Source organism: Heterocephalus glaber, unplaced genomic scaffold, assembly GCF_053883595.1.
Source record: "Heterocephalus glaber isolate CG9 unplaced genomic scaffold, H.glaber_assembly_v1.0 deba00001608, whole genome shotgun sequence".
NCBI classification, from domain to species: domain Eukaryota; kingdom Metazoa; phylum Chordata; class Mammalia; order Rodentia; family Bathyergidae; genus Heterocephalus; species Heterocephalus glaber.
The window spans coordinates 15,152,768-15,166,824 of NW_028258379.1; the positions used below are offsets into that span (position 1 = coordinate 15,152,768).

Here is a 14,057-nt window from a genome sequence, read left to right on the forward strand (position 1 = left end):
TAAGAGGTATGGTAACACTTTTTGAAACCCCACAAATTGGTCTGTTCTGAAAAGATTTTTCAATTCCTGGGACAGGTTTCTCCCATGTGGCTCCTGAGAGTGAGGGTGAGGCCTAAGGCCATGGCTTCTGACAGCCTTGCAGAGCCCCTGAAAACACCCTCCTTTCTAGGGTCACAGCTCCTAGTGTATGAAAACTCTATCATAGAAGGATGAAGCCATGTTCAGGGTTCCAATTACATAACTCTACAAAGATCCCTGAGAAGGGGTGAAAGCTTCCCTACACCTTCCTGAGGCCCGTGCTCAAGAAGGTGATGGTTTCAGGCCAGGGAGTTAGCTCAGTGGTGCTGTGCCAGCCTTGCAAGCTCAAGATCCTGAGTTTGATTCCCAGTACTGCAAAAAAAAAAAAAGAAGGTGATGCTTCCATTACTAAGACTCAGTCCAGGGCTGAGCATACATTTGTTTTCTGTATTTAAAAATGAGGGGAAAAAATAAAAAATAAAACAAGGGAAACTTTTTTTTTTGGTACCAGGGATCGAACTCGGGAGCTTGCACTTGTGAGGCAGGCGGCAGAACCGCTGAGCTATATCCTTGGCACGAGGGAAACTATTTTATTATCTAAAGGCCAATTTGAACAGGCTGGTCAAGAAATACTGAAGTGAAAATGCTCATCGAAACATTTCACTAAGTGTATAGTATATATTGTTGGTGTTGTAATAAATGCTGTTCCCCTCCTCTATACTTAGTCAATTGGGTCCTATTAACCACAAATCAAGTTATCTGAAAAGGTAAGATACAGATTAAGAATGGCATAGCAAGCATTTGTAGAAAGGTCAGTCTTGGCTCCAGGTCAAATTATAAGGCTACTATATAGGCATACTGTAATAAAATCAAGATACAATTTGAAAGGGACCAAAAGAATCCCTGTTTAAAAAAAAAAAAATTGAACATCATGTCTTGTTAGGTTGAAAGAATAAATGCTGCTATTTTGATATGACGATTCCTTTCACATAAACACTTTAGAAAGTAAAAAATAAAATCATTTATTTTTTTAAAGCTCATTGTTATGTTTACTGGTTTAGGATATTCAGGATATGAACATGAGTCTCTAAGTTTTTGAAAAGCAATAAAAGAAACTAGCAAAAAAAACCAAAACAGGAAACTGGACATTTTCTCTATTTTATCTTTGCCTGTGTTTCCCTTTATCAATAAAGGGAAAGGAGAGCCTAATGGAGAAACATCGAGGGCTGTTGAGGAAAGCAGAGTAGCTCTTGGGGTTCAGCACCAACTCAATTATATAATCACAAATTCAGAGGCTGGAAAAAAGGGCCACAACCAAACCACAACCTTCAAACATAAACCAACCTGGCCAGGGATTTAGCTCAGTGGTTCCGCCGCCTGCCTCACAAGCGCAAGGTCCTGAGTTCGATCGCGGTACCAAAAAAAAAAAAAAAAATAAGCCAACCCATCAATCAGACAATTAATCATTAAATGTTATCACTAAATAAATTACAAAAGGCAGACATTATATGGCAATGTCCTGTACCCATGGCTGCAAATGAATGAACTGTCTTCAGGCTTGAATCCCATCTGGCTGCTCAGGTAGAGGGGCCATCTACTCAGAAAGACTGCCGTAAAGGACTTTGCTCCAGACAGAGCCAACTCAGCCAACGTGATGTGGCTACTGCTGCTTGTGCTCTTTGCTCAGGGGCGATAGTTAGCATCCTGTAATCCCTTTGGTTCCTTATAGATCAGTGTCTGTTCTCACGGCCGCTCACAAGGAGGCATGGATTGCTGCAGGCTCTGCTTCATATCACAGCTTTCTGCTTTTCCAAAGAGATGCCAAGCCTGGGCCATTTTGCGAAGTTTAGCAAGGTTAGGTTTAGTCTAAAGGAAGAAAGAGAGTAACTCCAATTAGCAATATGAAAAGCCAGGGGCCAGGGATTTAGCTCACTGGTTCCGCCACCTGCCTCTCAAGCACAAGGTCCCAAGTTCCATCCCTGGTACCAAAAAACAAATAAACAAAATACCTGGGGACTTAGCTCAGTGGTTATGGCACCTGCCTCACAAGCGCAAGTATTCTAAGCATAGCTGTTCAAATCTGTTTAGACTTCTTATTTCTGGACTCAGAAGAGATCCCAGAGTTCCTCAGGCTTAGTGGGAATGTAAACTTTAAATCCAGAATCTCATCTCTTCACCAGTGGAGACAGAACTTTTATATTTTTGCCAGGTCAGAGTTTTTAACAGCGTAAAGTTAACTAGACGAGTCAGGAAACATTAGCACCTGAAAACTCCATGTAAGAAAAGCCATTATAGCCTTTAGCAGGAAAGAGAAAAGATTTTGGATGTCAGCAATGTGGACACTACTATTATGTGTTCATGGGTCTGTTCCTTTTTTTTCTTTTTACTTTTTTTTTTCATGTTCTGTTTCATTTAAGATTGTAACAAGGATAGAAAATGTTCTTAATTTAAACCACTCTGTGCCTTTATTGCATTATTCATATTATGGTTCGTGAGTTGCTGAGGAATCAGGGCCACAGCAGAATGTGAGCTCTTCCCCTAAGCTTGGTTTCCTGCCTGATGATCTTCAAACCACAGCTCAAGAGATCCTTCCAGATAACTAGATACACTCATAACTAGATACGCTCACCAGGACAGCGTTTCTAGCACATACTCCCAAGAAACTGGATGTTTAGGCTGTATTTCATCAACACTGAATTTGCTGTGCTTCTAGCAGCTTTCTCTCCCTCCAGGAAGAATTTCTGTATCTTGTTTTGTTTTGTTTTTGGTACCGGGGATCGAACTCGGGTCCTTGCGCTGGCGCAGCAGGCAGTGAAACTACTGAGCTAAATCCCTGGCCAAGAATTTCTGTATCTTAACAAACTTAGAGCCAGCAGGCAACAGTTATATAGCATACATCAGTCTGTACCTATGTTAAGGTTAAAAATACAAAGTCGTCGTGTGGATAATCTGACACTTTAGTCTAAACTCCATTTTGAATATGAGCTGGAAGACCAAAATCAGTAGGCTTTAAATGAAATCTCCAGTGCATGTTTTCCAAAACTCATATTTTGGGGAAGATTAAGACAGATTACATCAGGATAGCAGAAGATAAACTATGTTTCTTCCTGCTCCTGTCAGTCACCAGTGTACCTGTTTCTCCTGCTCCAAGTGGTCTAGGTCGGCTAACGGCAGCATAGAGGGTCTCCCATGAGCACACTGGAAAGGCAGCTGGCACCAGGACAGAGCTTCAATAAGGCGATAGCTCTCCTCAGGGCTCAGGTGATCATTAAACTTAATAGCCCCTATACACAAGAGAGAAACCAGAAGGCTATGGTGCACATGGTGAGAAACCAGTGCTGATCCAGGGTGAGGGCCAAATATCTGAGAGAAGTAACATATTTCTTAGGCTTCTTTAATCTGGCTGTAATACTGCTTCAAACTGGTACTTATGGCCAAGAATAAAAGTAAGACTTTAGGACCAATCTTCTGTCTCTTGGCTTTATGGATCATTTGTCTTTCTGGTCACTGTAAAAGGTGTTCGTTCCTTCCTTGTTAGAATCTTGCTTTCAAGGTTTTCCTCAGAAGGCAAGAGCAGTGTACGCATTTACTTACTTATTGGTCTGTGAAGTTGAAGTTACCGCCTGTATATGGATTGTCCCATAGCAGTCTCTGATTTTTTCCCTTATAGTGCCCATTTTATTTCTCTTTTTTCTAATTTCCATAATAATCTTCCTAATTTAAACTCTCATATTGTTAGAATTTGCTTTTATTCCTACATTAATTCACTCAGTCAACAAATATTTCTTAAGCATAAACTTTGTATTAGGAGCTCTGCCAGGCAGTGAATGAAACAGATGCTTTACCCTTATAAAGCTTATGGTCTAATAGTTGAGACAGACATTAAATAATTATATATCATGAAGACCTTTGTAGGCCATGGTAAAGCACAACATTTTTATACTAAGAGCAATAGCTCATTGCCATATTTTAGTTGAAAGAATGACGTGCTCAGAGGGATGTCCCAAGGAGATTCCTGTGGATGCTAATGGCTTTGATCAGGAGCCAGAATGGGTGTGAGGAACAAAGTAAGAGGATTCAGTATCCCGAGGACAAGGAAGTAACACTAGAGGCAGATGGAACAGAGATTTAGAATACAGTTTGAGGATAGCAAAGATGAAATTTGGTGATGCAGTAGCTATGTGGAGTAAAGATAGGATAAACGGGCAAAAGACGTGAGGGTATCTGCAGGAGACAGACTAAGGATGGACCATGGTTACCAAGCTGGCAAAGATAGGTGAAGAGAGATTACTGGAGATGGATGAAATGGGGGGCTGTTAGTGGACTGGAGACCCACTGTCCTTAATGATAGTTGCAGGGGATTCCATAGCTGTCATGATTCCAAAAGTAAGTTCCTCCTATACCATTTTCTATAATTTATCATATTCTCCTTCTAAGAACACCCAATGACTATAATGCCTTCTGTATCAGATGTAAAGGTCTTGCTGTAACTTTCTGGGCTTTTGTTCTTTCTTGCCAGCCTAATTTCTGGGTACTCTTTGCTGCTCCTCATGTTAGGGATTTATTTCTGCCTCTGTGTCTGCACAGGCAGCTTCCTCTCCCCATGGTGAACTCCCCGTTCGGTGCCTGAACACATCACCCTCGGCCCATTCTGAACTTGGCTACAAGGACATCTCTTCTAGGCATCTCTCTTCTGCTCACGTACATCAGTCTGCACTGCAATGAGTATAGGCGCTGTGCTTTGTGAAAGTAATTCTTTGGGCTTCAGTTTTATGAGTATTCAGTTTCTTGATCTAAATCATACTTTTCAAGGGGCAAGCAGAAATGTGCCTTTTCCCTCTTTCATAATCACTATAGCACTGCCAGCATTCAGTACATGGAGGACTCAACAGCTGGCCATGGAGTCTCTTACCATGGCAAGCTTGGGAGGCCAGCACCTTCTGGACTGTCAGCGGCAATGTCCCTTGGATGCCTCCTGTGGTCTGGAGCAGCTACATTAACAAGAGAAGAGAACAGGACAATATATACAAGTCTTCTGTGTATAGTACCTCTGTGTGAACCCCAAGATAAGAGAAAAGCTTACCTCCACTTGTTCCCGAATAAATTCCTACAAGGCAAAAAAGGAAAATAGGAGGCATTAGTCTACTGTTATGTTTTATTGGCTTTTGATAGTTTACAAAATATCCTAATTTTCTTCTCTAAGATACACCTCCTAAAGGAGTGAGCCCTAGCAGTACAACACTTAGATACAAATTTATTTGTTTAAGCCTGTTTATATTCTCTTAACCAGAACAAGTTTAATATTACAGACAAACTGAGAATAAATTTACAAAAATCATCAACACAACTGTGCACATAGTCACTTAAATATTATAAACATTAAGTGAATAGTCATTTCCCATAGGCTTTTTGGGACAACTCCCTTTAGGTCAAAAAGCTTATTTTATGAAGCATTTTGTTGAGAAGTTTCTTCTCCCTTGTATATCTCTGTCCCTGATTTGACCTTTTCAATAGTTATATCCTAGTAGATACTATTATTGACAAAAGAACTTTAAAGCCAATGCTATTTAGTGCTACCAATATTTAACCTCTGGATGTACAAAGCAAAGTTTGAAATATGCCACATTTAACTACCTCTTTATAAATCACAAGGTGATTTTCACCCCCCTTCTTTTCCTTTCTTTCTCTCTTCCCTCCTTCCTTCCCATCCCCTTTCTCCTGTCCCTCTCCTCCCGCCCTCCCTCCCTCCTTCCTTCCTTTGCTGCAGTACTTGGTACTAAACTAGAGCCTTCACTTAAAATAATTTTTTTATTTTGAGACAGGGTCTTGCTAAGTCATTAAGATGCCCAGGCTGGGTTGGAACGTGCAGTCTTCCTGACTCAGCCTCCCAGAAGGCTGGGATTATAGGCAGGTGCCACAATGCCCAGCTGGGGTGATTTTCTTTTTAAAGTCAGACTTGGAAAATTCTTCTTTCTATATACTCTAGTCTGTATGCCTGCAAATGAGCATAGTTATTAAGAGCTAGGTGGTAGATACTATCTTATATCTATTTCAGAAGCCACATATTTTTCCAAACCAACATAAATAGAAAGATGTCTCATAATACCTGACCCACTAACAAAACTTAGTGTGGACAGAAATCAAAGCTAACGTCTTTGCTATTGTGGGACTGTAAAACATCAGTTTGTAAGCCTGGTGAGGGGAAGAAAGGTCTCATTCTCAGTCCATTTTTTATTTCAGGAGTTCAATTAATGCTATGTAATTTAAATAATGTTAAAAAGGCCCATTCATCAGGCTGCAGTATAGAACATTAAAGAAGTATGTACTACTCTCTGTACTGCATTAAAGTACCTCTTCGAAATACCAAACTGTTCCAGCTTCTTCCAGAATCAACAAAATCTCTCCTGATCAGCCCGACTTAACGTGATCAAGATTTTCTGAAACTGAAAGCTTTGTTTCAATTCGAGGTAAACTCCTTAATGGTAGTCTTTGAAGTAACTTCAGGAACAGTTTTTATTTTAATTTTCTGGTTAAATTTTTAGGGATTAAATTGCAATAAAAGATTCAGAAAGATCCTATCTTTTGGGTTTAAGACAACTTGGAGCACAAGTCTTAGAAGAAATAAGCTCAGTGGGGAGTAAGGAGCTCTGCTGAAGCCGAAGCAAAGGTTGCCAGATTAAAAGGCAAGTTTGGAAAGGGTAAAATCAAGGTAATCTAAAAGCTGGCACTGTTAACTTCTTGCTCTTCAATTTCTTCTCATTCTTTGCCTACATATATGCTCAAATCTTTTCCAACTTAAACAAAAATCCTTCCTCAGCCTCTGTCATGCCCCACACTTCTGGACCATGCTTAATCCTTCTGTTGGAAAGAGCAGCCGGCTTGGCCTCAGCCCTCTCCTTTTGCTCACTCCTGACCCACTGCACCCTTCTGCTGACTTCGTGCCCAGGAAATGATCCCACAAGACAACCTTTGTCCTCATAGGAGCCAAACCCAACTTCTCGGGCTTGCTTTATTGCCACTGTTGACTGTTTGCTTCTTGCTTACAACTGCCCTTGGTTTTGGCAATATTGCCTTTCCCTAGATTTCTTCCTTTCTTGCATATTTTCCATCATCCTTACAGTTTCCCCTTTTCAGCAGTCACTTTCCAGACTTTTGCCAAAACATATACACTCTGAATGCTGGGGTCATGCAGACTGCACATTTTGCTCTCTCCCTTTTTCTTTTCTTGGTACCAGAGATCGAACTCAGGACCTTGAGCTTGCAACGCAGGCGGTGGAACCACTGAGCTAAATCCCCAGCCCTCCCTTTTTTACTCTTTATATTCTTCCGGAATAAGCTTACTCCCTCTAGCCTTCTCCAGTTTCTGCTATTATTAAAATGTAAATGTTGGGCCAGGGATTTAGCTCAGTGGTTCCGGTGCCTGCCTCGCAAGCGCAAGGTCCCGAGTTCGATCCCCGGTCCAAAAAAAAGTAAATGCTGTTAACTCTTGAATTGATGACATGCAGCCCAGATTTCTCTTCCAGGTGCTAGATCTGTAGATCTGTCTGTCTGTTAGACATCACCATCTGAAGGGACACTGTATCTACAATGAAATTTTCATTTACCTCCTTGCCAGGTGTGCTTCTCCTCTATCATCCTTCTCTACAAATGGCACTGTCCTTCTTTCATCTAGTTAAAACCCTCAAAACCACTGTTATAAACCTTTTCTCCTTTATTCTTTTCATATTATTTTGCTCACCAGGTCTTCTTGATTCTACTTCCCAAATCAGTTCTCGATATTATCCTCCTCTGCATTCCCACCACTAGTGACCCTATAAAAATCCTCATCTTTTCATATCTGAACCAATGCAAAAGGCTTTGTAGTGCTCACCTTGCCTCAAATCTTTCCCAGATCAACCTATCCCCTGACTTATCTACTACGTCTATCTTCTGATTTTTTTATTTGGATATTACTAAAGTAATTCAGATTTCTAGACAAATGGTAGACTGAGTTGATGTGCATTTGCTTGTGCTCCAAATAGGGGTAGAGAGAAAGATGGAATAGAAACCATAAGAAAACAGAACTGACAGATAAAACTTCTGGAAATGAAAAACATACCCATCAAAATAAAAACTCAGTGTGTAAGTTAAAGTTATCATTAAAAAGCAGATGAGAGGGCTGGAGATGTAGCACAGTGGCGCTGTGCCTGCCTGGCAAGCACAAGGTCCTGAGTTCAATCCCTGATACCAAAAAAAAAAAGAAAAGCAGATGAGAGAGGAAGGAGGCATAAAAAGAATTAAGATGTGTCATGTACATATACCAACTCCCTGTGATGAATGTAATCACCATGTACTGCAAACATGTACTAAAAAAAATAAAAATTAAAAAAATAAAAAGCAGATGAAGAAAGACTCTAGTTTACTGGAAAAGAAATGAAGGAAATTTCCCATAATGTACCCTAGAGAGCATAAGAATCACAGAGAATAGAAAAATAAGGTACAATAGACATCTTATGGGATGGACTTCCAGGGGAAGAAAGAATGGGGAAGAAGGAAGGTTTGAAATGATGATGGCTGTACCCTTTACAACTGAGGACACACGATGAACCCCATGAAGCAAATGAAAATGAATCTAGAAAACTTTAGAACACCAAAGACAAAAAAACAATCTTAAAAGCAGCCAGAAAGAAAATCAGATTAGAGTAGTGATAGACTGGGAATGGACTTCAGTGGCAGAAACAGAAAGTCAAAAGTAATGGGATTATTTTAAAAATGCTGAGGGATAACTGGCAGTGTGGAATTCTGCTTTTAACTAGATAGTCATTAAAATGTGAAGGCAAAATAAACTATTTCCAAAGACAATTTACCATTCATGGACTCTTCATAAAAGAATTTTAAGAGATTTACTCCCGTAAAAAAAAAACTGAGGTCAGAAAGAATAAGTATGATGCAAGAGGCAACAGTGAACAGACTCTGGTAAACATTTTGATCAAATAACTGTTGGCTCTGAAATTAATGACCATTGAGTGACTAAAAACAAGGTGGAGTTAAATACTGAACAACATGGAAGACTAACGGGAAATGATGGGAAATAAAGAGCTCATAGGTTTTTAAACAGCTTAGGAATAGGATAGAGAATCAATCTGTCTCTAAACTTTGCTAAGTATGCATGTTAAAATTCAAGCCTAGTACTTTAAATGACACAAATGGAGTATATAATTTCTAAATCAGTAGAGGAGGGCTGGGGATTTAGCTCAGTGGTTTCGATGCCTGCTGCACAAGCGCAAGGACCTGAGTTCGATCCCCGGTACTAAAAATAAAAATAAAAATAAATTAGTAGAGGAAAAAAAGAAATAAAGTGTAATGGAAAACAAGAATGAGGGAAGGCGGGCCGGGGATTTAGCTCAGTGGTTTTGCTGCCTGCTGCACAAGCGCAAGGACCCGAGTTCAATCCCTGGTACCAAAAAAAAAAAAGAATGGGGGAGGGAAACAAAAACAAAATAAATTATATTTTAAAAACTGAAATAGCCATGTGCGGTTACACACACCTATGATCCCAGCAATTGGGAGGCTGAGGCAGGACAATTGCCACTAGTTCGAGGCCAGCCTGGGCTACACAGTGAGTTCAAAGCCAGCTTGAACAACATAGCAAGACCCTGTCTCAAAGGAAGAAAAAATTTAATAATGGTCCTAACACCTCTGATGCTACATCCCAGTAGCAGCTTTCCAAAGCATTGAGTAATACACTGAAAATTCTCTTTTTATTTTTTCCAGTATTGGGGTTTGAACCCAGGCCTTCATTCATGCTAGGCAAATGGTCTATTACTAAGCTTCACCCCTAGCCCTTTTTTAAAAAAAGATTTTAAAATATTTGTTTATTTATTTAGTTTTGAGTCAGGGTCTTGCTTATGAAGTTCAGGCTGGCCTTGAACTCTTGATGATCCTCCTGCTTCAGCCTGCCAAGTATGTGCCACTGCACCTGGGTAAATTTTTATTTTATTTATTTATTTCTGTGGTACTGGGAATTAAACCCAGGTTCTTTGCACTGAGCTAGATCCTGAATCCTTTTTAATTCTTTTGAGACAGGGTCTTGCTAAGTTGCTTAGTTGCTCAGGCTAGGCTCAAACTTCCAATCCTCCTGCCTTAGCCTCCCAAAAGTGCTAGGATCACACTTGGCACCAACATGTATCTTTTTTTTTTTTGTGGTACTGGGGATTGAATTCAGGACCTTGTGCTTGCAAGGCAGGTTCAGTGTCATTGAGCTAAATTCCTGGCCTCCAACATGTATCTTAATTGGAGCTGTATCTATTGATAGTTCCTCATAAATAGGACCTGCTTCAAGTCTCTGGTATGGGCTCCACTGAAGAAAGACTTTCTCTATTTTTCTATATTTGGCAGATCCTTACCTTTCTGTTATGGCTTGTGTCTAGATGTGCCCCCAAAGGCTCATGTGCTCATAGGTGGCCTTTTGGGAGGCTGGATTACTGTACTGTATTATCTAAATGTCCTTCCTCCTCACCTAGAGCTAATTCATCTTTAAATTTCTAGCAGCTCACACACTGTGGGTAAATAACACAAATGCACATTGAATAAAGATGAATGAAAATCTCTAGACAAAATGTGAGGTTATTATTACTCAGCAATCTCATGGACATAAGAAACTATGTCTCACCTCCACAATACTCTTGGTTACAGTAGATCTTCCTCTTCGAAGTTCATTGGCTTCTCTTTCTACAAAACAGAGTGGTACTTTCCCCACAAGGACCAGAGAATCACTAGTGTCCGGAAAGGTAAATTCAAGGCCCAGATCTTCCAGATTTTTGTGGTAACACCTGAGGAGATAAGCTCAAATGTAAAACTATTACTTCACCCATATTTCACTACTAGTTCCAAATACTTAATAGATTCTCAAAAGCTAACACAAACTTTAAAAGTTGTATTTTTTTTTCACCTATATGTATGTGTTTGAGATTTTATTATCTGTCTTTTTTGGATTACAGTAGTTCCCCTTGTACATGACTTCACTATCCAAGATTTCAGTTACTGTAGTCAACCATGATCCAAAGATATTCAATTCCAGAAATAAATAATTCATTAACAAAAGTTTTTTAGGTGCTGGGGACTGAACCCAGGGGCCTGTGTATGCTAAGCACTCCCTCTGTCCCAGAGGTACACCCCAGCCACAAATTTTAAGCTGTGTGCCATTCTCAGTAGCATGATAAAATCTCGTGCTGTCCTGCTAAATTATCCTTTTGTGCAATGTCTCTGGCTGCCCTCACCATATACCTGTTAGTCACTTAGCCATCAGATTCAATTTTTCAGTATAATAGTGTAAGTGTTCATGTAACCTTTATTTTACCTAATAACAGTTCCAAAGCACAAAAGAGGCATGAGAGCATAAAACAAAAGGACTGATTGACACTACATGGGAATGCTGAGAGCATACAGAAAAAACAAAGTATATATAAGGCTCAGTATATCTCAGTTTTCAGGTATCCACTGAGTATCCTGGAACACACTCTCCACGGAGAAGCAGAGAAAGGTACACTACTATATATCAACCTTCTTTTTTTTCTTCTTCAATTTTCCCCTAAGAGAATCAATTTCTTTCTAAATCTTGTGCCTAAATTTTATTTTCACTGAGGAACTGCTAACCTCTTGCTGCTGGTACTTGAAGGAGTTTGGCACAAAGAAAAATTCTGAGAAACATTTTCAATCAGTATTAAAGCAGGGAGGTAAGTAACAGGCCCAGGAACTGAAAAGTCCTGATTAACAGGGATGTAAATAAATGAACCTGCCTCTCATATAAATTACACCCCAGACCTTATGATGAGTGTTATCATTATATATGCCTAAAATGTACCAATAAATGTTTTGCTATTAAAAAAAGATTATGCCCCAGAGAAAAAGATGTGTTGGCAGTGTATTCCCAAACCTAAAATTAAACTGATAGACTATTCTTTTTTATTTTCAATAATTTGCACTGTCCAGAATTGGGAAAATGTCCTATCTTGTAACTCACTATATGATTTCTCCCTTCCTTCTATTCTAATATTTTATGTTCTTCCTAATAAAATTATGGTAATGAAGACTCTAGAATGAAACAGGACAAAGCAGAATGGAAGCAATTACTGCACTAACTTTGCCTTCAGAAACAGCACAGCATAAACATTTGACTGTTCCAAGAAATGGGAATAGTGTTCTAAGCCAACTGCTGGAAAAAATTATCAGGGAAACCCTATCCTACATTCAACAGCTGCGATATGGTGGAAAGAACAGCATTTGAAGTTAGAGACCTGCCTTTGAGCGCCTGCTCCACCACTTAAAAACTGTTATGACCTTGAACAAGCCGTGTAACCTTCCTAGTCTCAGTTTCCTCTTCGTCTAAACAATGGAAAAAGTTTTGCTTATACTTCACAGAATCATTGTGAGAATTTATACTATAACATATACTAACCATAAGAGTCTCCTTTGTTCCTCAGTCACTGTTATATCTAGAGGAGGAATTATAGTGGAGGACAGTAATTTTTTCCGACCACAGCCTTGGGGTTGTTGCTTCTCGCATGAGTCTATTGGAAGAAAGATGAATAGGTTAAGAGTAGGAAGAAAAATCTTCTATATTCAAATAAAAATTAAGCACTGGAAAGCATGGCCATGATGCATTTATTCTAGTGCTTAATAATGTGTTCAATTTTCAGTTCTAGACTTTGGATTTCCATTATTAAAGTGAATCTAGGACATGTCTAGCCAGTTTATTCATTTTAGCAGAATTTTAAAGTAAGAAATACAAGACTTAACTCTCACTTAATTCATTGTTCAAATGAACAATGCAGTGTTCCTGTAGGTAATACCTGTGATTTTAATAACAGAGGTGCATAATTTGGATTACTGGGGAAATGTATGTATCAGTTTACCATATGATCCTATGGCTCGAGAATGCTTTTCCTTCAGAAGGGTCTTCCCATCTCTGAAGACAATTCACTGTACTATTCTCAAATGGTGCAGGACCTGTAGCAAGCAAGCTTTTCTCACACTGTTTTTGTTATATCTTTCCCAACTTTTAGGCCTTCATTTTATAAAGAAAAATGAAAGTGGTACCAGTATCATTGCCATTCTAGCCCATGAAATATCTCACTAGGTCATCGACTCTTTTGACATTAAGGTCTTTCATTACTTTTGTTTGTTCATTTGTTTTTCATTAAGTTTACTGGTACATTTTAGGTATACAATATGATAACAGTCATCATTGGGAATTTGTACCTTCATATAATCTTATGTTGGTTCTTATTTTTTCCCCATTCCCCTTCCCTCCCTTCAACCCCTTCACCCCTCCCTATTTACAAAGACTTTGTTTCCATTTTTTCATATTTATTCCTTTCCCTTTCCTTTTCCCTATTCCTCCCACTTTCTATTCCCCTTTAGACCTTTTCCTCCTGTTTCACATTATCTATTATACATTTTGATCCTTATTTACACTTTCAATTTCTCACACCAGAGAAACTATTTGGTATTTACACGTGTGTCCTATTTATTTCACTTAAGAGTATGGCCTCAATGTGCATCCATTTAACTATAAATGACTCTAGTTTCTCATTCTTTATGGCTGAGTAGCACTCCATTTTATAAAAAAAACAAAAACAAAAAAACCCACATCTTCTTTATCCAGTCTCCAGCTGATGGACAATTGGGGTGTTTCCAAGTTTTAGCTATTACAAACTGTGCCGCAATAAACATGGGTGAGCATATATCACTGTGGTATGATTCTTTTAATTCTTTTGGGAAGATACCCAGCAGAGGAATAGCTGGGTCAAATGGGACCTCTAAGCTTAGTTCTTTGAGGTATCTCCATACTGATTTGCACAGTGGTTGCACCAGTCTGCACTCCCACCAACAATGGAGAAGGGTTCCTTTCTCCCCACAAACCCGCCAACATTTGTTATTGGTTGATTTCTTGATGGCAGCCATTCTTTCCGGACTGAGGTGGAATCTCAGTGTTGTTTTCATTTGCATCTCTCAAATGACCGTGATACTGAACATTTTTTCATGTTTATTTGCTGCTT

At 39.3% G+C, this 14,057-nt stretch overlaps 1 protein-coding gene across 6 annotated transcripts in view; it reads right to left on the reverse strand.

Moving 5' to 3' along the window:
• Positions 1–1,015: 1,015 nt before the first annotated feature.
• Mlh3 (mutL homolog 3) overlaps positions 1,016–14,057 on the reverse strand; it is a 32,039-nt gene continuing 18,997 nt past the window's right edge. For 3 of the 6 annotated variants that reach the window (XM_004837182.3, XM_004837181.3, XM_021246359.2), the window contains 6 exons: positions 12,455–12,566; positions 10,670–10,829; positions 5,102–5,125; positions 4,931–5,009; positions 3,151–3,302; positions 1,016–1,884 (listed from right to left, as the gene is read on the reverse strand). In XM_004837182.3, coding sequence (XP_004837239.1) covers positions 1,762–1,884; positions 3,151–3,302; positions 4,931–5,009; positions 5,102–5,125; positions 10,670–10,829; positions 12,455–12,566 — 650 coding nt within the window. In that variant the 3' untranslated portion in view covers positions 1,016–1,761. Of the gene's footprint in view, positions 1,885–3,150; positions 3,303–4,930; positions 5,010–5,101; positions 5,126–10,669; positions 10,830–12,454; positions 12,567–14,057 lie in introns of those variants that run through there. The other 3 variants (XM_087195404.1, XM_004837183.3, XR_002390000.2) reach the window with 2 other exon arrangements.